Consider the following 25561-nt stretch of genomic DNA (forward strand, 5'->3'; position numbering starts at 1 on the left):
AGGAGAGGTCCAAGTCTAGGAAGTACACTTGACTTTTGTTGTTTCACTGACAAAGGATCTCATGTAGCTCAAGCTGGCATACAATGGGTACATGACCTTGAACTTCTGATCTTCCTGCTCCTTCACTTCCCAAATCCTGGGATTACAATCATGTACTATATTACTGTTTTTGTTGTGGTTTTCTTTTTTCTTTTTTTTTCTTGACAGAGTCTCAAGAAACACAGCTTTGAATGTAAGGAATTAAGAGGTTAACAAAGGTGTCTAGTAAGGTTGTTACACAGAACCTAGAAGGCCAGCTCTAAAACATGATACCTGTGAGTCAGGACAAGACACTGCTGGTAAGGTGATACAGCTCTCCTGCAAAACAAAGGCCCTGCTCTATTTTCCTCAGAGCCAAAACCTAAAGACCATAACCTATGAAGAATATAGTGCCTGGATTGGAACAGTGTGATTAGCAATACCAAGCCCAAGGAGACAATGACATAATAATTAAGAAAACCAATTATCTGACAAAAATAAGGAAGCAGGGCTGATAGCTAAATTCTAAAAATTAATGCTAGGTTACTAATCTGTTCATTAATGAAGACCTGAAGATCAAGTATATACCCCCCAAATGTCAAAGATTTTTTTTATCCCTTCTCTTCTTAACAAGGTAATAAATAAAATGAAGGTTCACAAGGGAAAAGGGGGGGGGGGGCAATCCAAAGTGAAACTAGCAAACTTCATATAAACTTCCCAAATGCAAGGAATGAAGTCTGTCCCATCCCTGTGAACAGAACTGTGAATTGGGGCCCAAGGCACATCACTGGTAGAATATTTGCCTTGCATGCCCAAGGCCGAGTTGGATCCCCAGCACTACAAAATAAGTTAAACAATTTTAGAAAATATAAATTAGAAGTAAAGTATACCTCAAAATTCTGTTCCATGATGTTTCCACCTTTGCTCAAACTCTCCACAATGGCCTTGTTTCGGAGAATGTCCTCTTCACTGAGATGCTCTCTCCGCTTCCTGGATTCTAACACAAGTCCATTCACCAGGTAAAAGTCTGCCAGGAAGCTTCCCACTCTCTCCTAAAACAAAACCAAATAGTCTAAACAAGAAAGCTTAAATTAAGTTTTGTCTTAGATTTTGAAAGAAGATTCAGGCAACATATTTTCCCACAAGTGTGTAACATGTAGGTAAAAATAAATATTCCCATGATATTTAGGGTTAAATTATTTTGTATGTTACATTAAGTTAAAAGTAAATAAAGCTACTCATCTCCAAACTGTAAAGGGGATTAAAAGCGCACAAAGGTGTGTGCTGATTAATCTGCAAATGGGGGAAAGCACTCAACCTGCTCCCAAGCAGCACAAAGCTTTATGAACTGTACTAACAGTGAAGGTGAGTTAGGAGAGAGAGGTCAGGGATAGACAGCACTGCTTCACTTTGTAAACAGAAAAGCGGAATAAAATTCCTGCCAAAGTCACACAGTGATCTCCAGCAGAACAAGGCCTGTACCTGACCTCTGCTCTCTTCCAGATTAAACCACACCTTTGAAACACAGTAGCCTTACTCAAGCACAAGTAAATGTTCAAGCGTGGACTGGGAACAGGGAAACAGATGACACAAATGACAAGATGATTTCTTGTCACGTAAGTCTTACTAAAACCTCTCACCACCAACTCTTGCCTTTTTCAGACTCAGGTCAGCCTGAATACACTGTTCATTCAGAAAAACAGAACCAAACCAGTCACTCACTGAACAGTTTCCTCCTCCTACCCGAGTGCAACCACTCACTCTCCACCTTGCTCCAGCATTCCGAAACCATGTCCCATGCTCTCTCCAGTGTGACAGTGACCTCCTCCAAGTCATCACAGCACCAAGTACACCCAAGCAGCTTCTCCTTACAGAACGGAACTCTGTCCCTGCCGTCTGAAGCCTGGGAAGGTCACAGAGATGCTGGCCACAGTTCTACACTGCCTAGCAGCAGCACAGCAGACCAGTTGCACGTGGATCTTCTGACGTGGACCTCTATGTTGCCCAGATGAGTTCAGAAGAAAACAGAACACCAACAGACCATGACAACAATCCCAGGACTCCAAAAACTGCTTGTTACCCCTTGGGCTTTTTTTTTTTTTTTTTTTTAGTTTATTTATTTTTTTAGAGACAAAGAGATAAGAGAGAGAATTGAGAATTGTTGCACCAGGGCCTCAGCCAGTGCAAATGAACTCCAGACGCTTGGGCCAACTAGTTGGCATGTGTGCCCTTGTGCTTGCCTCACTTTTGTGCATCTGCCTAATATAGCATCTAGAGAGTCAAACATGGGTCCTTAGGCTTTGCAGGCAAGTGCCTTAACCACTAAGCCATCTCTCCAGGCCCAGTGTGGGCTTTGAGAGTAATTTTAATGAGCCCAGAGCTCATGGTCAGAATGTAGCTGTAGCTGGTAATGATCAGGTCTCGCAACAACAATCAAAGGTGAATTATATCAATAAACATGTTAAATGATCGAGCCACTTTAATTCTTGCTGCCTATGACAGACAACAGAAAGGTGTGTAAAAAGGATGGCAAAAGCAGGGTGTGGTGGCACACGCCTTTAATCCCAGCACTCGGGAGGCAGAGGTAGGAGGATTGCTGTGAGTTCAAGGCCACCCTGAGACTACAGAGTTAATTCCAGGTCAGCCTGGACCAAAGTGAGACCCTACCTCGAAAAACAAAAAAATAAATAAATAAATAATAAAAAAAATAAAAAGGATGGCAAACTCAACTCCACATTTATAATGACAGGAATATGTGCCCAATTATGTCATTAATGTTCAATTGAACAGCCATGGGATAAAAGCATGTGGCTGCTAAACGAATCAAGCAGCACTGTGTGTCCTATAAGAAGTTTCCACCGCACACTGGAGTGCAAACAACCAGATGCAGAAAAGACACAACACTGAAAACATAAGAATCAAAGCAAACCCTATACATTATAATGAATACATACGTTATGTGTGGAAAACATAAAAAGGAAATGCAACAGATAACCTTTAACAAGAGGCTCCAGATAATGACAGCAGTCAGGAAAGACCTTTCAGCTTCATGTGCAGCCATATTGTAATGGGGAAGTTGGGGTTCTGGGGTGCTTCCTGGAACCTCAAACCCCGAGTTCATATCTGCAAACTAACCAAAGAATTGGCAACTCCAGATTCAAGAGAATAATTTTTAAGATGCCACATTTCATTCAGATTTTACAAAGGAGTGTGGAAAGTGGAAGACTGGGAGGTAAGGGGAGATAAAGTGGGGAGAAGAGAAGTACACCATGTGAAGCCCGAAAGCCCATGTGTAGCTCATGAGTGCATGTGACCAGATGCAGATCTGGGGGAAAAGTGTGGAAAGAAAAAAAGAAAGTTCAAGGAGCTCTTACCATGTTGTGGGCTGGAGGGAATAAAGAACCCATGTGGAGAGCAAGGGCTAGGGGGCCAGCCAAGGAAAAACCCACAGCTGGAAGTTCCCAAGTGATCACAGATCCACTGTCTTCCCCTTACAAAGGTATTTATAACCTTAGGGTGGTGGGCTGTCTTTTAGCCCAGGTGAACCAAAGGGCCAGCTGGCTGGTTAGGTATAGGAGCTGTTTCAGGAACAGATTAGCTCTGGTACCAAGTTCTGGGAGCTGAACTTGGCCAACCACAATGTTTAAATCCTATGAAAGACCTCCCTCCCAGGAGTCCTGACTGTTTATGGATAAACAGTTCTTTGGAAGTAGGCAAGTGATGAGAAATCAGATCTTCTTGGAGTTCTAGCAAGTGCAAACTTTCCTGACCTTTTTACCTTCAGGGGTCCAGTCACCCTAACTCAATCCCCACCCCCAATATGACATTTATTTTATGTTAGCCTGGCAAGGCTATGGTAGCTAGGTGTTGGTCCACATATACGGCTGTTATTTTTTGTTGTAATTAACGGAATCAGCAGATTTGGGGTTATTCTCATTTAAGCAACTGAGGGTTCTAGAAGGAAGAGCAATTCTGCTTCAAAACTGCAGCACAGAACTGCTTGTTGTGTTCTACCTCAGGAAGACAGGACCATCTCTGCCTGGTGTTCTACCTCAGGACAACAGGACCATCTCTCCCTGGTGTTCTACCTCAAGACAACAGGAACATCTCTCCCTAGTGTTCCACCTCAGGACAACAGGACCATCTCTCCCTGGTGTTCTACCTCAAGACAACAGGACCATCTCTCCCTGGTGTTCTACCTCAAGACAACAGGAACATCTCTCCCTGGTGTTCTACCTCAAGACAACAGGAACATCTCTCCCTGGTGTAACACCTCAAGACAAAAAGATCTAATTCCCACAACAATATGAGTCAATTCCTTAGATAAATCACTTTCCTTTAATCCCTGTCCTCTCTCGCCCTTTCCTTCTCTCTTGTCTCTTCCTTTCTCCATGCCATTTCTCCGTATCTCTCATAAATCCCAAAATACAGACCTGCTTTGGTCTCTCCAATACAAGCATATTTTCATTGTACTTAATAAAAATTTAAGGTTTCTTTTTTTTTGAGATAGGGTCTCACTCTAGCTGAGGCTGACCTGGAATTCACTATGTAATCTCAGGGTGGCCTTGAACTCAGGGTGGCCTTGAACTCAGGGTGATCCTTCTACCTCTGCCTCCTAAGTGCTGGAACTAAAGGCGTGCCCCACCATGCTCAACTAAAAATTTAAGTTTTTAAAACAGTAAATCTTGTCCCTTAGATGATGTGGTTCTCATTATTAACAATTTTAAATTTATAAAAATGCTTTATTACACATTACCTTCAAATGCCTATGTATCATATATTTAATATATAATGTTTAAATACATACATACTTAAGGGAGGGTGACACACAGTCTTATTTTGCAGCTCAAGCTAGTTTCAAACTTGTCACTCCTTCAGCTTCCAAAGAACACAAACATGCACCACCACCATGCGAGGAGTAACTTTGTAAACATACCCTTGAACAGTCCTATATAACCTCTTGCCAACAGATGCAACAGGAATTGTGGAAAGAATCTGCAATTCACTATTAGGAAGACTTGAACCATGATGTAATTTAATGAGTTTTGTAAAAACACTAAGAGTAGTTTAAATTTATAGAGAATATTAAAAGACACACGCTAAACAAGGAAATAATTACAACACTGTTGGAAGAAAAAAAAAAGACTTGGGGAAATGAATTCAAGGGAACCTGTTCATGGGCTGAACAAGGAAATGATTGTAATGCTAAAAGCTGGAAGAAAATAAGACTTGGGGAAACATGTGAGTGTATCTTTCTTCAAGGGCTTCTTTTTTTTTCATAACTCTTTTTTTTTATTTAATTTTTATTAACATTTTCCATGATTATAAAATATATCCCATGGTAATTCCCTCCCTCCCCACGCCCACACTTTCCCATTTGAAATTCCATTCTCCATCATATTACCTCCCCATCTCAATCATTGTAATTACATATATACAATATCAACCCATTAAGTATCCTCCTCCCTTCCTTTCTCTTCCCTTTATGTCTCCTTTTTAACTTACTGGCCTCTGCTACTAAGTATTTTCATTCTCACGCAGAAGCCCAGTCATCTGTAGCTAGGATCCACATATGAGAGAGAACATGTGGCGCTTGGCTTTCTGGGCCTGGGTTACCTCACTTAGTATAATACTTTCCAGGTCCATCCATCCAAATTCCATAACTTCATTTTTCTTTACCGCTGAGTAGAACTCCATTGTATAAATGTGCCACATCTTCATTATCCACTCATCTGTTGAGGGACAACTAGGCTGGTTCCATTTCCCAGCTATTATAAATTGAGCAGCAATAAACATGGCTGAGCACGTACTTCTAAGGAAATGAGATGAGTCCTTTGGATATATGCCTAGGAGTGCGATAGCTGGGTCATATGGTAGATCAATCTTTAGCTGTTTTAGGAACCTCCACACTGATTTCCACAATGGCTGGACCAGACTGCATTCCCACCAGCAGTGTAGAAGGGTTCCTCTTTTTCCACATCCCCACCAACATTTATGATCATTTGTTTTCATGATGGTAGCCAATCTGACAGGAGTGAGATGGAATCTCAATGTAGTTTTAATCTGCATTTCCCTGATGACTAGTGACATAGAACAGTTTTTTAGATGCTTATATGCCATTCGTATTTCTTCCTTTGAGAATGCTCTATTTAGCTCCATAGCCCATTTTTTGATTGGCTTGCTTGATTCCTTATTATTTAACTTTTTGAGTTCTTTGCATATCCTAGATATTAATCCTCTATCAGATATATAGCTGGCGAAGATTTTTTCCCATTCTGTAGGTTGCCTCTTTGCTTTATTCACTGTGTCCTTTGCAGTGCAAAATCTTTGTAATTTCATGAGGTCCCAGTGATTAATCTGTGGTTTTATTGCCTGAGCAATTGGGGTTGTATCCAGAAAGTCTTTGCCAAGACCAATATGTTGAAGGGTTTCCCCTACTTTTTCCTCTAGCAGTTTCAGAGTTTCAGGTCTGATGTTAAGGTCTTTAATCCATTTGGACTTAATTTTTGTGCATGGCGAGAGAGAAGAATCTATTTTCATCCTTCTGCAGATATATATCCAGTTTTCCCAACACCATTTGCTGAAGAGGCTGTCTCTTCTCCACTGAGTATTTTTGGCATTTTTAATCAAATATCAGGTGGCTATAGCTACTTGGGCTTACATCTGGGTCCTCTATTCTGTTCCACTGATCTACATGACTGTTTTTGTGCCAGTACCACGCTGTTTTTGTTACTATGGCTCTGTAGTATAGGTTAAAATCAGGTATGGTGATACCACCAGCCTCATTTTTGTTGCTTAGTATTATTTTAGATATTCGAGGTTTTTTGTGATTCCAAATGAATTTTTGGATTGTTTTTTCTATTTCCATGAAGAAAGCCTTTGGAATTTTGACAGGGATTGCATTAAATGTGTATATTGCTTTAGGTAAGATTGCTATTTTCACAATATTGATTCTTCCAATCCAGGAACAAGGGATGTTTCTCCACTTTCTAGTGTCTTCTGCAATTTCTCGCTTGAGTGTTTTAAAGTTCTCATTGTAGAGATTCTTTACTTCCTTGGTTAGGTTTATTCCAAGGTACTTTATTTTTTTTTTGATGCAATTGTGAACGGGAGTTTCATGGGCTTCTTATACACACAACATCAGTAATTTAACAGACCCATGAAAGGCAGCTAGCAACACAGCTTAGCACAGAATTCAAATGAGTGCTCTTTCTCTCCTGGCTTCTCCAAGGATACACTCCAACTTTGTAACAAAACATCATCATACCTATGTCGATTCAAAACACAGAGAACAAGTATTCCACTACAGACAACTATTCTTCCTGTGTTTCCACCACAGTACTTTGATAATACTAAACACCAATTCTTCAAGTTTAAACATTTAGATTTCTACTTACTGTTTTATCTTCCCGAAAGAGCCATCCAGTTTGGGCACGTGTGAAGGAAATTGATTTGGTTGATAAAGTTGCAGAATAAATATCACTGCTCATTAAAATGTCAACTTCTTCTTCTGTTTCCATCTCTGATTCCTAGAATGGAGATGGAGGTCATCAGTACCAAGTAGGAAAATATCAACAATTATAATGCGACAGACTTCAGAAAACACGAATAGCTTCTACAAAATTTAAGGTGCTATTATTAATTCTAAGAGCAGTTAGATATTTAATTTTCATATACCTAATATCTCCTCTAGTAAGACAGAATTATGACTAATTAGGAATCTTTACAAGAACACATGAAGCATGGTATTTTACACTACTGTAAACATATAATAGGAACAGTGCAACCTATGGCAGAAATATATGAACAGTAAAGCAATTTTTAAAAAGACTACTTCAGGACCTGGGGGATGGCTTAACAGATATAGGCACTTGCTTGTAAAACCTGCTAGAAAGGGTTCAAATTCCCAGTATCCATGGTAAGCCAAATGTACAAAGTAGTCCATGTGTCCGGTCTGGAGTTCATCTGCAGTACCAAGAGGCCCTGGAACGCCCATATCACCTTCTCTTTCCTTCTCCGCTTCTTCCTCCCTCTTTGGCTCTTCACAAATAAAAGATTTTTTAATATACATTTTATTTTTATTTAGTTATTTGTCAGAGAAAGAGGGGGAAGGAGAGAGAGAGAATGGGCACGCCAGGGCCTCCAGCCACTGCAAACAAATTCCAGATATGTCTGCCCCCTTGTGCATCTGGCTAACGTGGGTCTTGAGGAATTGGACATGGGTCCTTTGGCTTTGCAGGCAAGTGCCTTAATTGCTAAGCCATCCCTCCAGCCCCACAAATAAATAATTTTTTTAAAAAGACTTCAAATGTTAAATTGAAAGACCTAAGACAAAATGCCTATACAGAGGCAGTGTTTCCTTAAATATTGATGGACCTGATTTTAGTTATTAAATATCAATGGGTCTGATTTTAGTTACTGCTAATGTAAAAACTCCATCACTGACTTATGAGCCTTTCTTTTCTCAGCTTCTAAAGAGGAACAAGAGAGAAGCTTGATCTGATCTGGTATATAATCAGTGAATTCTGAGCAACAGATCAAATGAGTTGGTCAGAGTAAAGAGCAGATGACAGGCAGCTACAGGCAAGAAATGAAAACCTTGAAGATAAACCCTTCTCAATCACACCTTGAGTTTTTTAAGTACATGGAAGCTTCGCCAAATACACATTTTTTAAATTAATTTTTGTTGTTGTTTATTTTTATTTATTTATTTGAGAGTGACAGAAAGAGAAAGAGGCAGAGAGTGGGCGTGCCAGGGCTGCTTAGCCACTGCAAACGAACTCCAGATGTGTGCGCCCCCTTGTGCATCTGACTAACATGGGTCCTGGGGAATTGAGCCTTGAACCGGAGTCCTTAGGCTTCACAGACAAGGGGTTAACTGCTAAGCCATCTCTCCAGCCCAAATACACATTTTTTAAGAGAAATACTGATAACAAAGCACACTCACCTCGTGGTGTATTCGCTGGTAAACTTTTTGTTCATTATCTAGTACTACAAAGGACTCTGAGGGTGCCGCGTCCCCACTGAAAATGAAGCTCAAGTCCCCTCGTTGGCACTTCATGTCAGTAAAGTCTATGAGAGTAGTGTCGAGCCTGAAAATGACAGGCAGGTAAGAAACAAGGTAAAATCATGATAAAAGTTCATTAATAATTAAACAAGCTTTTTGAGTCCTGAACTCAAAGTAAGATGCTAATATTATATTCCAAATTTAAATCTGTAAACAAAAACCAAATTTAAAATATTTTATTAAAAAATAATTTCAGGAGTTCGGAAGATGGCTCAGTAATTAAGGAACCTTGCTTACAAACCTGCAGGCCTGAATTCCAATTCACAAACTACCCACATAAAGCAGGATGGGCATTCATTTGCAGTGTCAAGAGACCCTGGTGTGTTCATACACTCATACATGTACATACACACATGCACACAAAATTTTAAAACAGTAATATTTGAATACAGATTCTATCTTATCTCTCACCTTCCTGAATGGATAATTCACTAACATAGTAAGAAAGAAATAAGGTTTCCCTATGGTGTATCTCTCTACTTTGTTTCCTGCAAATCCCTTATGTATCTACCTCCACAAAGGACAGAAAAGGAGTAAGACTTCAATAGTCTGATTGCTTGAGGACCATGTTACAATCTCAGCAAGCACTTAAGATGGACATAGCAATGTATGGACCACATTCTTGGATTCAGAACTACCTTATAACTCATATCCAGGCCTGCTGCCTAATCACTACCCTTCAGCTTGGCCAATCATATTTAACCTACTGCAAATTCTTGGCCTATCTGATAGATGCTCCAGGTTCAGCCAGGCAGTCTCTTTCTCATACATTATCTGCACAGCCTGAATGCCCAATGGATTATTCTCTACCAAATATTTATGGACACATATTTGTGTATTTACTGTGTTCTTTGGTAACCCGAACCTGGTGTGGTCTGGCTCTGGGGTAGTGTGGTCCAATGGGCTGTCTCAAACATTCTATAGAGCACTACAAAGCAAAGCAAAACAAAATTCTTGATCTGGATTTCCCTCCAGAAGAGGAACCAAAATAGGTACACACCTCACATGTTACATTAACAGTAACTAGAATCACATGAACTTAACATCAAAACCAGTATCTTCTAAGAATGAAGGTGATGCTTTTCCTAATTTCACCAGGACAACAAACTAAAGCAAAGACAAAAGCATGGTCATCCACGCATATAGCACACACCACAGGAGCCCAAGGAAGCAAGCAACATCCTTTCGGTATGAAGTCAAGAAGCCCTAGAGAAGTGTTCACCAGCTTCTATAGATCAAAGCCACCCTGGGGCCTGATCTATGTTAGTCCTTATGCATGTGGTCCAAGAGAAAATAGTGTCATGTCACTATCTACACAAGACCATCCTAAGAGTAGGAAAAGACCATGACATCAAAATAAAAGAGACTGATTGAGAGAGGGAGGGGATATGATGGAGAATGGAATTTCAAAGGGGAAAATGGGGGGGAGGGTATTACCATGGGATACTTTTTATAATCATGGAAAATGTTAATAAAAACTGAGAAAAAAATAAAGAAAATAGTGTCATGTGTCCTGACATGCAACATCTTCTATCTCTGAGGAAAAAAATTTAATATACAAGTAGGCAATCTGGGCTCTAAGCTGCAGCTACACAGAAAAAGATGCCACATTACAGCTTCTGTCCCCGTGTTCTTTCTGCCCATCCCAAGTGAGAATACTAATGAGATTCCAGATGTGGAGATGAGAAAGGCCAGAACTCCTGAATTAAGTGATGCTCCTACCTCAGCCTCCCAAGTAGCAGGACAAAAGGCAAATGCCACAGTGCTCAATTAGCCTAAATATACTAAGATCTGGTTATGTAAATAGATGTGAAAAACAGTTTTTTATACAATCCAAAAATTTGACTAAAAAATATCCTGTTTCAGATGAAAGCTTGAAAATGCTACACAACACTGAAAAGGATAACTATAACTTTCCCTTTATAGCAGAAAAGACTGAAGTGAAGCAGTCTGCAATGGTCATCTCAACAAATGGCCACAGATATTTCTCCCTCCTCTTTCATGCAAAAGCACCTCACTAAGTAGCTCACCTAACTCTCTGCCCTCAATCTCCCAGGTGCTAGAGGTCTCACTTAGATGTCCCTCCCATAACTCCAAAGCCCCTGATTAGGGACCCTCGTCAGTCTCCTGAGTGCTGTTACCGTGGTGTTCACTCTGTTCAACTGTTGCTCAATGATAGCTCTGCTTAGTGAAGACAACAGAGGGAGGCAGTTTCCTTATCTGCAGCTGGTCTCAAGTGAGAATGCCTGAATGCATCACAGCATTTTAAAGTTACTAGGTACAAGTAAATGATGAATGCAGGAAGACGCCTCCTCCAAATCTCAACTTTCTTTTACTCAGAAAAAAACATGAAATCACCTTACCTGATATTGATACCTTGTTTGTATATTTTACATGCATCAGAAGGCAGGATTCGGGAAAGTAAAGGCACTGTATTTTTAAAAACAAAAGGTAAAAATAACTAAATCCTAAGAAATTTGCCAAGTTCTAAATTAATATAAAGTAGTGCAAACATTTCACAGGTTCACCAAACAGCAGTCATTTCTTTCAAGGTACTATTTTCCACTTAGAAATAAATAGCACAAATAGAGAACTTTTGAAAACAGTACCTGTTTTCAGGACACTTTACTATCCCTTCACCTCACCACACACATACAAGAGTAGAAAGATGACATCATGCCACTTTGGGGCTACTGTATGACATTGCAGGTGTGTAGATACTGTTTGGAAGTAACTAAACCCTCATGAATGGGTTAGCAAAAAAGTCTGGGCCTACCTGATAGGTCCTTCATATACAACTCAGAAAAATAGCAGAAAAATAATGACCATAATAGAGACATCTTTGAAATAAGTAGTGAATTAAGTTTGAATTCCCAGTGTTCCCTTTATATGAGCTTGCTATCCCTCAGTTTCAAAATTGATCAAATGGAAACCACACAATTTAACCACAAACTTCCAGCTTCCAACGTTGTTTCCCATAACTCATATGCACCACAAACCACAGTTGGACATTGCTTATTAACTATTTGATATGTTAAAGTAAACAGAAGTTATGAGTAAATAAATCTTCACCACTGATTTAATAAATAAGCTACCATGTACCAAAACAAGTTTTAAAAATGTGAATTCCTGCCAGGCATGGTGGTACACGCCATTAATCCCAGCACTCAGGAGGCAAAGGTAGGAGGATCACCGCGAGTTCAAGGCCACCCTGAGACTACATAGTGAATTCCAGGTCAGCCTGAGCCAGAGTGAGACCCTACCTTGAAAAACCAAAATTTAAAAAAAAAAAAGTGAGCCAGCCATGGTGGCACACGCCTTTAATCCCAGCACTGGGAGGCAGAGGTAGGAGGATCACCATGAGTTCGAGGCCACCCTGTAACTTCAGGTCAGCCTGGGGTAGAGTGAGACCCTACCTCAAAAAAAAAAAAAAAAGTGAATTCCTGAAATTAAGACCATTATTTAATATGTACATATCACATAGGAATTTGTGTACAAGATACATTACATGCCTATCTACAAAAATACAGCACTTTAAAAATAGGTGATAAGTTAATAAGTTAGAAAGAGAAGTTTGGCAAAACTAAAAACTAGCTTTGGTGCTGAGAAGTTTGCTCAGTGGGTATAATGCTTGCCTGTAACCCAGCATTATGAAGGTGAGATGGGAGGCAGAGATTGAGATTTACCAAAAGCCCACAACCAGCTAGCCTCGAGTATGCAGAGGCAACAGACCTGCCTCAAACAAGGTAAAAGGTTAGGATTGACCTGAGGCTGTCTTCAATCTCCATACACATTCAGTGGCACAAGCATGCCGGCATTTACACACATGAATACACTGACATTACAAAAAGATTTAACAGAGTTGGGGAGGATGGCTCAGTGGTTAAGGTGCTTACTTGCAAAACCTGCCAGCCTGAGGTTCAATTCCACAAGCACCAACATAGAAACAGATAGGTATTCACTTGCAGTGGCAAGAGACACTGGCATGTGTGCGCATACACATGTGCACACATAAATAAATTTAAGTTACAAAAAAAGATTTCCAAAACACTCAAGTATCAATATTTTCTAATAAATAAGGGAACAAGGAAATGGACCAATGCTTTTTGATTCTTAGAGGTCATTTAATCTGAAATGATTACTAGCATCAAAGACAGTTTTATAGTCAGGCGTGGTGGTACATGCCTCGCAGCATTCAGGAGGCAGAGGTAGGAGGAGCGCCATGATTTTAAGGCCACCCTGAGACTACATAGTGAATCTCAGGTCATCCTGAGCTAGAGCGAGACCCTACCATGAAAAAGAAAAAGAAAATTTACTAAACATTAGCAAAAAAATGGCAGAAGTTAACTATTCAGAGGAAATATCAATTAATTGTTACCACAGCCATTGTCAAACACAACTTTTCCTTTTTGAAACCATCATGGCTCAGAAGTCATTCTTTAAAATATGGTGTAGCAGAACTAAGATGCCTCTACAGTGAGTAAACACAGGAACTTGGATAATGACAAATGTGAGAGGGACTACGACTGAGATCTGCACATACATCTGCAAGCACTGAAAAGTCCTTGACAGCATGCACATGAGGTGTCAGAGGTAATTGCCTCTGGATAATGGTACTGGGCTAATACAAACATCTGTAATTTCTATAATGTTAAAAATGTCCTCTTGCTCACATAAATAATTAAAATACTTTAAAAAATAGTTTAAAGACTAGGAAGATGGCTTAGCAGTTAAGACACTTGCCTGCAAAGCCAAAGGACTCAGGTTCGATTTCCCAGGACCCATGTAAACACAGGAGCACAGGGTGGTGCATGTGTCTAGAGTTTGATTGCAATGGCTAGAGCCCCTGGCACACCCATATATTTGCTCTCTCTGTCTTCCTCTCATAAATAAAATATATTAAACAAAAAAAAACTTTTACAAGTGAGTCTAGAATGGTGTTACACACCTTTAATCACAGCACTCAAGAGGCACAGGCAGAAGGATCACTATGACTGAAAGGCTACCTAGACTACATAATAAATTCTAGGTAAACCTGGGCCAGAGCAAGACCCTGTCTCGAAAAATCAAAAACCAAAAACAAAACCCTTTGAGAATAGGTAGAATCTGAGAATAAACCAGTAATTCATGGATTAAACTAGCCAAAGATTAGGGAACTAAGATAACCTAAGTTATAAAATAACCCTAACCCTATGTTATACAACCAGTTGCTACTTTGATGTAGTGGTGTTTGTACTAGAGAGATCAAACCCAAAACTCTGTGTGTGCTAGGAAAACTAACTATGCCAGTAATCTATACCCTCAAAACCTATAATCAGTTGTTTTTTTTTCCAAGGTAGAGTTCTCACTCTAGCCCTGGCTAACGTGGAATTAACTCTGTAGTCCTAGGCTGGACTTAAACATGTGATGGTCCTAGCTCTGCCTCCGTTCCCATGTGCTGGGATTAAAAGGCATGTATCACCACATTCAGCTACAAATCAGTTTTTTAAAACACTGGTAGGTTTTGTTTTTTGTTTGATTTTTCAGATAGCAATAGAAAAATATTAGCTTTTGATAGAGTAGACAGCAATAAGTATTGATGGACTTCATATCCATGGCTGAACTGCTATACAAGGAGACTTCCAGATGAAAAGGAATCAGCAGACAAGAATGACTGCTGACACAAGTTTCGCCTGGTCACCTGTGAGGCACTGTACTATATGGATGTCATTTTTAGTCTAAGTTCTACTTTCTGGATTAAAAACAAAAATTATTAAAGTTGCTGATCAGGTTGAGATACTTAAATATCTTTTATAAGCTTAAATAGCTTTTATAATCATATTCAACACTGAAAATTTTTAGAACAGTATCAAATGTGTTATGCTAACATTTTTGCATCTCTACATAAATACATATTTTATAGTAAAATATAGCACACTCTTACCCCAGCTTTGAAAATCCCAGTGAAGTTCTAGGTAAAAGTCACCTAGCTGAGAAGTAAAATATGAAATATTTACTAAATGTTCTACTTTAGTCAACAGTTTTTATACTACTTAACATTTTACTCTAATAAACATCTAATTGATAGAATTACAGTTCTATAAACAACAGAAAAACTATTCTTAATGTTGGAGTTTGAAACTGGCAAAAAATCACAATATGGTTATATCTTAATATGTTATATATTACTGTGGTTAATTACAAAAGGCAGTATGTAACACTGTAGGCCTGTAACAAAAAATTTCAATCACAAAAAATATGTTTGAAACAGACAGGTATTTAAAACCTTATGTCAGTAAATATTCAATTTCTCATGATAAGCAAAGTAAGAGCAGGCATTATCTTTAAAATAATATCAAAAACTAAAATAAAATCAAAACCATAATTCATTCTACCTCACAATATCTAAATAATCCACTGCAACAGAATGCTTTTCTATGAAGCATTGATCAGTTTGTTAAAGCTGAAATATGTCATGAGAGTTGAAGAAAGTAGAGAAGCTCACTACAAAAGTATTATCAATTTTCATTGTACGTAAAACACTAGAAATACAAGCTACCAGCAAGTTAGTCCTTCTTAGTTCAGACAATAAAAAAATAAAAGTTTACTTAAACCCAGTAAAACAGTTGGTTTTGATTCTTCCCATATTTTTCAGAAGAAAGAAAAAGAGAAATAACACCCCTAAGAGAAGACAAGCTATCATCCCATCTCAGGCAGTCCTCTCCGTACCTTGGTTCTTTCAGTCACCACAGGCACATGGGAAGCTAGCAAGAAAAAAAAACCTCCACTCGGGAGGCAGAAGTAGGAGGATCGCCGTGAGTTCGAGGACACCCTGAGACTCCATAGTGAATTTCAGGTCAGCCTGGGCTACAGTGAGACCCTACTCCTCCATGATAGACACAGGGATTCTGGTTATCCATGAAAAAGCCAACTCCTCCTTCTGGCAGTGGCTCCATCGTCTACTGAAGGCAAAGAAAAAGCATTGCCACCACCCACAACTCACCCCTTCTGCTCTCAGAGCACTCTCTCTTCTTTTACCAAGAACACATCCTTACTTTATAGCCACAGCACTGTAATTTCAATTACTGTTTAATTTAAACATAATTTGAACTATTTATTGACTCTTAATAACTGGTAGAAATTTAGCTGTATTAAAAATGTTTAGAATTTCAAAGGGGAAAGTGGGGGGGGAGGGAATTACCATGGGATATTTTTTATAATCATGGAAAATGGTTATAAAATTTTTTTAAAAATGTTTAAAGCTAGGCTAGAGAGATGGCTCAGCCTCGGCACTTGCCTGCAAAGCAGAACAACCACAGTTCAATTCCCCAGAACTCACAAAAAGCACGTGCACAAAGAAGTGCATTTGTCTGGAGCTCATGTGCATCAGCTAGAGGCCCTGATATGCCCATTTTCTCTGTCTCTCTTCTATCTTCCTCTATTTGCAAATAAGTTAATAAAACACATTTTAAGTGTTTAAAGCCTATGGTGGATATTTTCTCCATCCCTGCTCACCCTTTCCAGCAGGGCAAGGAGGAGAGTTCTCCTCTGACACCTAATTCATGATTTCTCCCTAAACAGATTTAATAATTCATAATCTTTATTTATGTTATTTGACACAGAGAGGGGGTGAGCAGACACAGAAAGAGAATGGGCACAGCAGAGCCTTCAGCCACTGCAAATGAACTCCAAATGCATGTGTACCTTATGTATCTGGCTTACATGGGTCTTAGAGAATTGAACCTGGGTGCTTTGACTTTGCATGCAAGGACCTTAACTACTGAACTATCTCTCCAGCCCAATAATTCATAATTTTTTTTAAATACTTAAAGCTACACTTAAATCTTTAAGTAGGAAATAGCAAAGAAATACAGCCTACCTCTTTCAGGGCTTTTAATAATCGAGGTCGTTTTTCTTCAACACTTTCCCTGGACTGCTGCTTAAGCTTCCTTAAAAGAGCTGTAACTAAAGTTTAAGTGAAAAAATTAGTAATTTAGTAATTTTTCAACAATGTTTCTTCCACCCAATACTTGAGCCCCAAAGAGCCTCATGCTCTCTACCACTGAGGTAGGCAAGCCCTATACCTCTGAACTATACCCCCAGGTACTAAATTAGTAATTTTTACTGTCAAAAACTACTGCCAGGTGTGGTGGCACACATCTTTAATCCCAGCATTCAGGAGGCAGAAGTACGAGGATTGCCTTGAGTCCTAGGCCACTCTGAGACTACATAGTGAATCCTAGGTCAGCCTGAGCTAGAGTGAAACCCTACCTTGAAAAACAAAAACAACAACAACAACAACAAAAAACTACCAATGATTTTATATACACAGCATGTGTGCATATGTGTTTAATATTTAGCTATGATCCCTTATAATTAAATAACTAAGATGTTCATTATTTTAGAATAAGTCTAAGATTGTTTTGTTGAAGTGAGCTAACCCCAAACATTTCTGAAAATAAGAAATAATTAGACTCAAATGAAATAAGCCTTAGAAAACCGAAAAGTCCTTAAAAAATAAAAAAGCTAAAAGACTGAAAATGTTCATGCTGACCTCCTCCTGTCCTGGTGTTCTTTCACACATGTACTGCCAACAGCAGTACAGGTAGCAGTGAGGGTAGAAGTGGCTTGTGAGCACATGCTGTAAAGTTGTAAAAGCAGTCAGTGATGACTGCAGCCATCTTTCCACCCAGGAAGAAAGACTCAGGGAGATGACAGGAAAGCCAGCAAGAGCTACTCTTCTTTCAACCACAAGTCCAGGTAAAGCTCGCCTACATTCTAAAAAGCCAAAGTGAGGGGCATGTTTAAGTTACTGAAGGTCTAGTCTTACAGTAGAAACAGATGTTAGGGTCACTTATTATTCTAATTAGCTTTGTGGCCTAGATAAGAAATTCACAAATATTAACCTAATCTGCATATCAGTGCTCAACGGATCAATTGTCCACTGACAGAGAAAACAAGGAACCAGGGTCAGGTTTTGTCCTTATAAATTTTATATCTGTTTCCCATTAGAAGGCTATTACAACATTTTGGTTTCAAGTATATCTTTTTTTTTTTCTTTTTTTGAGTGAGGGCAATGAATGGCCATACTATGCAGCCCAGGCTGGCTGCAAATCCATGACTCTCTTACATCAGACCCTGAAGTGCTGAATTATGGGCATACACCACCACACCCAGGTTCAAAATTTTTTTAATGACATGCTGATCATTAGACAAGAGGCTCTGAAAGTTACCTTCCATACAGAAGTCCCAAAATAACTTTCAAAACCATGATGAAGATAATTAGAGTCATATTTGTGAACATGACTAGCCTTCCTGCTTGATATGACTCTTAACACATCAAAACTACATTACCAGCTGGGCATAGCACATGCCTTTAATGTCAGCACTTGGGAAGCAGAAGTAGGAGGAGGATCACCTTGAGTTAAAGGCCACCCTGAGACTACATAGTGAGTTCCAGGTCAGCCTGGGCTAAAGCAAAACCCTACCTCAAAAACAAAAATCAAACAAACAAACAAACAAAAAACCTACATTACCCATAGGCAGCCTAAGAATTCTTTTTAGGGTAGTTATCTCTGCTACAAATTCAAATCTAATACTTACTCAATGTACCTTGTTTTCAAACAAAAATTTTCAAGACCTCTGCCTAATATAAGAATTCAGCTGGGATGAACTTCCAAACCAAAGCAGTTACAGAGGAAGGGATACTTATTGAAGCTTATAGATCTGGGGCAGTTCCATGATGACAGAAGAAGCTAGGCCACTTTCACAGGTCCAAACAGAGAGAGAAAAAGCCACAAGCCACCACCAGCAACTAGGAACTCCAGGCAGAGCTCAAGCACTCAGCCTATCTTTACCCTGGAATTTAAGATCCACCTACACACCTTAAGGGCTGGACCCTAGGATCCAACCACAGTGACACCTCCTTCAGTCAGGTGACTACAGATCTAAATCACAAACTATAATGAAATCCTGAATATGTTGGGGGCCATCTATTCAAACCACCATACTTATAAGCCACAACAAATTTGCTTCTTTCCTTCTGCCTCCAAGGTTTTTGATTTGGTTAAAAGCTTTCAGCCTTATGCCCTACTGTTTTGTTCTGTTTAAATGTACGTAGTGGCCCTCTTCCTCCTGAGATCATTCCACCTGGATGTACCATAAAAATTCAAACTCCGGGGCTGGAGAGATGGCTAGGTGGTTAAGGCATTTGCCTGTGAAGCCTAAGGACACAGGTTCAATTCCCCAGAACCCATGCAAGCCAGATGCACATGGTGGGGCATGCATCTGGAGTTCATTTGCAGTGGCTAGAGGCCCTGGAACACCCATTCTCTTTCTCTCCCTTCCTCTCTCTCTCATAAATAAATAAAAATAGTTTAAAAATTTCAAACTTCATAATTACTTATGTCCAATTAAATCTGTTGTGACCCTATAGTATATACATTAATTAATGAGACTGCCATCAATCTATTCATCATAGACCTGGCAGTTACTCTCAGTTCTTCTGACCCTTCTCATGTGGAAAATACTCCACTGTCAGTCAATGCCCTCACTGAGTTATGTTCCATCCACACCCTGCCTATAGAAACAAGTCAAGCTTACCACACTTGGTCCAGTTCTTTTTCTCTGAAGATTTGCCACCTACCTAACTCAAAGTATACTTACCTAAAAATTTCAATCCCTAATTGGAAGTCGTTTGAAGTTTTCAGTCACTAAAGAATGAGCTCACAACCTTGACTAGCATGCAATGCTGATCTCAGTGTGGTAACCTCCCCACTGATGGTGCCATCCTGCCACCCAAGCCTGCCCTATGTCCTCACTGGGAAGCCATCCTACAGTACAAGGGGTTCTTTATCACACCCATGCTCTATAGACACTCCACCTGGCATACCAGATGCCTTTTAACTGCTGCAATCCCTTAAGACTCAAATAACAAAACACTTTGCCAAAACCTAAATGACTTTTCTCCTAATCTGTTTCTCCTGACATTTTGTAAAGATTTCAGAACAGAGCATAAAATGCAATGGTGAATCAGTTAAGGTGCTTGCGGGCAAAGCCGAAGGACCCAGGTTCATGCACCAGGACCAGTGTAAAGCTGGATGCGCAAAGTGGCACATGTGTCTGGAGTTCGTTTGCAGTGGCTAGAGGCCCTGGTACACCTACTCTCTCTCCCTCTATCTGCCTCGTCCTCTTTGCCTCCTTCTCTCTCTCACTCTGAAGTAAATAAATAAATAAATAAATATAAAATAACTTTAAAATTCAACAATCTCTCTCCCCCAAGTAGGAAGAGATTCTCCACATCCGAGTTAACAGTACATCCCACCACACTTCTGGGTCACCCAGAATGCAAACCCCCACTCAATGAAGCTGACTAATGGGAATGATGAAAGGATTCTGTCATTATACGACTACCTGGGGGTCAGAGGACAACTTTCAAGTGTTAGCCCCCATCTTCCACCTTGTTTGAGGAAGGGTCTCTTGTTCTCACTGTTCCATTAGCCAGGTCAAGCTGGTCCACAGCTTCTGAGAAATTCTCCTCCCTCAGTTTCCCATGTCACCATCAGCATGCTGGATTACAGAAGCCCACAATGGCTATTAGCTGGGATCTGAGCTCTAATTCAGGTACTCAGGTGTGGGTATCAAGAGCTTTATCCACTAAGCCATCTCCCCAGCCTCGCCAACTTTTTTGTTTTTGTTCATTTGTTTATGAGCAGAAAGAAAGAGTGGATATGCCAGGGCCTCTTGATACTACAAATGAACTACAGACACATGTGCTGCTTTGTACATTTGCCTTTATGTGGGTACTGAGAACCGAACTGAACTGGGCCAACAGGTTTTGCAAGTAAGGCTTTACATTTAACCACTGAGCCATCTTCCAAGCCCCTCACTGCTTTTTTTTTGGGGGGGGGGGGTTGGTTTTTTTGAGGTAGGGTCTCACTCTGGTCCAGACGGACCTGGAATTAACTCTGTCATCTCAGGGTGGCCTTGAACTCATGGCAATCCTCCTACCTCTGCCTCCCGAGTGCTGGGATTAAAGGCGTGCGCCACCACACCCGGCTTTTGCCATCCTTTTTACACACCTTTCTGTTGTCTGTCATAGGCAGCAAGAATTAAAGTGGCTCGATCATTTAACATGTCCTTTTTTTAATAAGAAATAAAAAAGTTACACAACTGTGAATACTCTGAAACATTGTAATAAATAAAAGTCATAATATAAAACCTTTAAAAAAATTTGGTCAGTAGGAAAAAAAAATCTTAAGACGGTCTCAAATTTGCTTTACAATTTTTAGTTAACTCTTGATGAGTTCATTGAACACATTTTGTACCAGGGATGAAAAAGCAAAGAAAAGGGCTAGGAAGCGAGCTCAATCAGAACATCGCCTACCTTGCAAGCATGAAGACCTAAGTTTGATCCTCAGAATCTGTGTGTGTGTGTGTGTGTGTGTGTGTGTGTGTGTGTTTAAAAACATATCCACAAAAGCACAGAACTAAGCACTGAGTTAAGGCCGAATTACTAACATCCTTAGGAGTGCTTACTGACTCTGATCATTCCAGCATGAAGTATAAGAAGCTAGTATATCAGAAAGATGGTATTTCCATTCAGCCCTACAAAAGTTCTGTAAATTTCCCAATCCAGATAGAGTTGCAAAAAGATTTGTAACATGGACATGATGGTATACACCTGTAATCCTAACACTCAGGAGGCTAAGGCAAGAAGATAACTTAAAGTTTTAGGCCAAGGGTACAAGCAAAAAACTTACATATAACAATGAAACAAAACAGTGAGGAAGGGAGGTGGGCTAGTTGAACACATTATTTGTGGAGAAGCAATATCTGATGTTTTGAAAACACTCGTTTAAAGACTAAGCCAGAACAGAGATAGTCCAGCTTCTTCCTCCAGCAACATTCATACCTAGCCACCGAAGTAACTTTGGTGACACCATAATTAAGTAGTTTGCCCAAAAGGATACATTAGGAACTTTAAAAAGTAAAGTTCCTAATGGAACACTCAGGAGCCATAGATTGTTGTTAGAAAATTTTCAGTGTCAGGGATGGGATAACTCCAGTGAGTTGTTGGCCAGGGAGGTCCCTGATGCCCCCAAAACATTATAGACCATTGCCAAGGCCTTGGTTTCCCACCAGGAATAAATGTAAGAACCTACTGCGGAAGGCTCCACATACTTGAGTGCAAGGCCACTGAGAAATCCTGCTGGAACTGAGCTGATAACCTCCTCAATGTAGACCAGCTGGCAGAAAGCTGGAAGAAGCCATTCTACATGTAGTTCAATAGGAGAAAGAGATACCACCAGTGAAGATATTCAACAGTGGACACTGCAAGCCTTATAATTGGCCAGCCAGCCCAAATGAGCCAACGGGTGCAATAGTGGCACGACTGTCATGGTGGAAACCAACTGCCCTCCAATTGGCCTGGAAGCACGGTCCATGGGGGGGGAAATACATCCCTGATACTGAAAACTTAAAACAGGGGTAGTCATGAGCCCAAGGGGTATAACATCTGCTGATGTCTGGAAAAATGTATATACTATGCTTATCACACTGCCCAATAAGAACTTCTCTTAATATTTATACCCTTATATTAATGCTACTCTCACTTTGGGTAAAGAATCTTCTATTTTCAGATGGCAGTGACCTTGGGATGACTCAGAAGGTATCATAGTGCTGGAAAGAAGTGACTGGAGTACTGAGTAACATCTCGATCACACCTTCCAAGGCTCAGGGTCTAATGTGGAAGAGATGGCAGAAAAAATGTAAGAGCCAAAGGAAGGGTAGGACTCCTTACAACGTGCTCCATCCAGATGTAAAATGGCCTGGATACCCATGATCTCACAGTACCTGACACTACCTACACAAGACAATTGTAAGAGGAGGAAAAGATCATGGCATCAAAATAAAAGAGAGGGCTGGAGAGATGGCTTAGTGGTTAAGTGCTTGCCTGTGAAGCCTAAGGACCCTGGTTCGAGGCTTGACTCCCCAGGACCCACATTAGCCAGATGCACAAGGGGGTGCATGCGTCTGGAGTTCGTTTGCAGTGGCTGGAGGCTCTGGCATGCCCATTCTCTCTCCCTCTCTCTATCTGCCTCTTTCTGTCCCTCTGCCTCTCTCAAATAAATGAACAAAAATAACAAAAAAAATTTTTTTAAATAAAAGAGAGACTGAGATGGGGAGGGGATATGATGGAGAATGGAATTTCAAAGGGGAAAGTGGGGGGGGGGTATTACCATGGGATATTTTTTATAATCATGGAAAATGTTAATAAAAATTGAGAAAAAGGAGCCATGCGTCATGGCGCACGCCTTTAATCCCAGCACTCAGGAGGCAGAGGTAGGAGGATCGCCATGAGCTCAAGGCCACCCTGAGACTCCTTAGTGAATTCCAGGTCAGCCTGGGTTACAGTGAGACCCTACCTCAAAAAAACAAAAAAAAAAAAGAAAATAAAAGAAAATAAAATAAAAAGAAGAATAGGTCCTATAATTAGTAATGTAAAGTAAGTAAAGTACAAGGAAATAACTGACAAGCATCCAGTTCAATATGGCTCATCAATTTTTAAATTATTTATGTGTAGGTATGTGTTTGTGTATGCACCTGTGTTACTGAACATATGCGAGGCTCAGAGGATAATCTTGGAGTGTTAAGTCCTCTCCTTCCACCTTGTTTGAGACAGGGTCTCTCTTGCTATTACATTTGTGAACACCAGTCTAGATGGCCCACAAGCTCCAGGATTCTCCTGGCTTAAACCCTCATTCTGTAGGTTGCACTGGAAATACAGATGAGTCCTTTACTTTGTTTCCAGCTTTATGTGGGTAATGGGGACTTGCACTCCTGTCAGCAGCCTTGTGATGCAAGCCCCTTTTACCACGGAGCCATCTCTCCAGTACCCATCAATAATTTTTAATCTCATCAATGTTGTAGTTCAAATCATAAATGAGTTTAAAGATCACAGCAAAGATTCATAGTATGGAGAGCTAGAGTACATGAAATATTTTAAATGCATGATGTGTGACTTTAGCACATTAAACAATAGCAATTCATGTTACTTACTCATCTGTCTATCTCCATAGCTGATGGCTTCTGCCAGAGGGCTCCATCCCTGAGCATTTTTCACCTTCACTGGAGCATTGTGAGCCAAAAGTAAATGTGCACATTCTGCAATATAAAAGTTTCATAAACCAAATTAACATATCTGTGAGATAAATTATACTGTGTATAATTATTTTATAAATTCCTATGTATATAATCATGTTATTGCAGATCCTCAGATCAAAGGCATCCATCCTACTAAGAGAAAATGGATTCTCTCTGAAAGTATGATTCCTACTAATTGTCTCCAAGAGTACCTTAAGAATGTCTCCATGTAGCCAGGCATGGTAGCATACATCTTTAATCCAAGCACTTACGAGACAGAGGTAAGAAGATCACTGAGTTCAAGACCAGCCTGAGAATACACAGTGAATTCCAGGTCAACCTGGGGTAGAGTGAGCCCCTGAAAATGAATTTTAGTGGGGCATGATGGTGTACAAATTTAATCCCAGCACTTGGGAAGCAGAAGTAGGAGTATAGCTGTGAGTTCAAGGCTACCCTGAGACTACATAGTGAATTCCAGGTAAGCCCAGGATAAAACGAAACCATACCTCCAAAAACAAAAACAAACAACAACAAAAAAAAAACCTACAAAGCCTCAGTACATGGGAGGTAAAGTAGGAGGGTCACTGTGAGTTCAAGGCCAGCCTGGGTCTACAGAGTGAATTACAGGTCAGCTTGGGCTACAATGAGGCCCTGCCTCAAAAAATTAAGAGCAAACAACCAAAACACACATTAACAAGGAAGTGAGGAGATAATGGCTCAGCAGATAAAAGTGTTTCCTGTACAAGCATGAATCGGGGATTCAGATCCCCAGCAACTACATAAAAATTGGATAATATAGTGGGGCTTCTGTAATACCACCACACCTACTGCAAGAAGTGAACAATGAGACTCTGCCTCAAAGGAAGTGCAAGGCAAGGACCAACACCTGAAACTTTCTTCTGACCTCCACATGTATGCCATGGTATGCACATGGCATCCACACTCACACATGAGCATGTGTACACAATATTGTAGTCAGCTTCACATCACTAGCAGAAAGCACCCAACCAAAAGCAGATTGTAGGAGGAAAAGGTTTATTTTAGCTTACAGATTTGAGGGGAACCTCCATGATGGCAGGGGAAAACATGGCATGAACAGAGGCTGGACATCACCTCCTAGCCAACATCAGGAGGAAAGCATGCCAAACACTTAACAAGAGGAAGCTGGCTAAAACACCCATAAGCCTGCCCCTAACAACATACCTCCAACAAGGCTCCAATTCTGAAATTGCCATCAGCTTCAGCATTCAGCATTCAGCATTCAGAACACATCAGTTTAGGGGGGCACCTGAATCAAACCACCACATTCCACCCCTGACCCCCATAAACTGATAGCCATAAATATAAAACGCA

At 40.2% G+C, this 25561-nt stretch overlaps 1 protein-coding gene across 1 annotated transcript in view; it reads right to left on the reverse strand.

Annotated features, from left to right (window-relative positions):
* Ankrd13c (ankyrin repeat domain 13C) overlaps window positions 1-25561 on the reverse strand; it is a 66480-nt gene that overhangs the window by 11563 nt on the left and 29356 nt on the right. Inside the window, exons 3-9 of the mRNA XM_004671369.2 lie at window positions 24125-24229; window positions 16944-17029; window positions 15009-15054; window positions 11449-11515; window positions 8966-9110; window positions 7416-7547; window positions 909-1070 (exon numbers count right to left, since the gene is read on the reverse strand). Of these exons, the coding sequence (XP_004671426.2) occupies window positions 909-1070; window positions 7416-7547; window positions 8966-9110; window positions 11449-11515; window positions 15009-15054; window positions 16944-17029; window positions 24125-24229 (743 nt within the window). The remainder of the gene's footprint in view (window positions 1-908; window positions 1071-7415; window positions 7548-8965; window positions 9111-11448; window positions 11516-15008; window positions 15055-16943; window positions 17030-24124; window positions 24230-25561) is intronic.

This window comes from Jaculus jaculus, chromosome 19 (assembly GCF_020740685.1).
Source record: "Jaculus jaculus isolate mJacJac1 chromosome 19, mJacJac1.mat.Y.cur, whole genome shotgun sequence".
NCBI lineage: Eukaryota > Metazoa > Chordata > Mammalia > Rodentia > Dipodidae > Jaculus > Jaculus jaculus.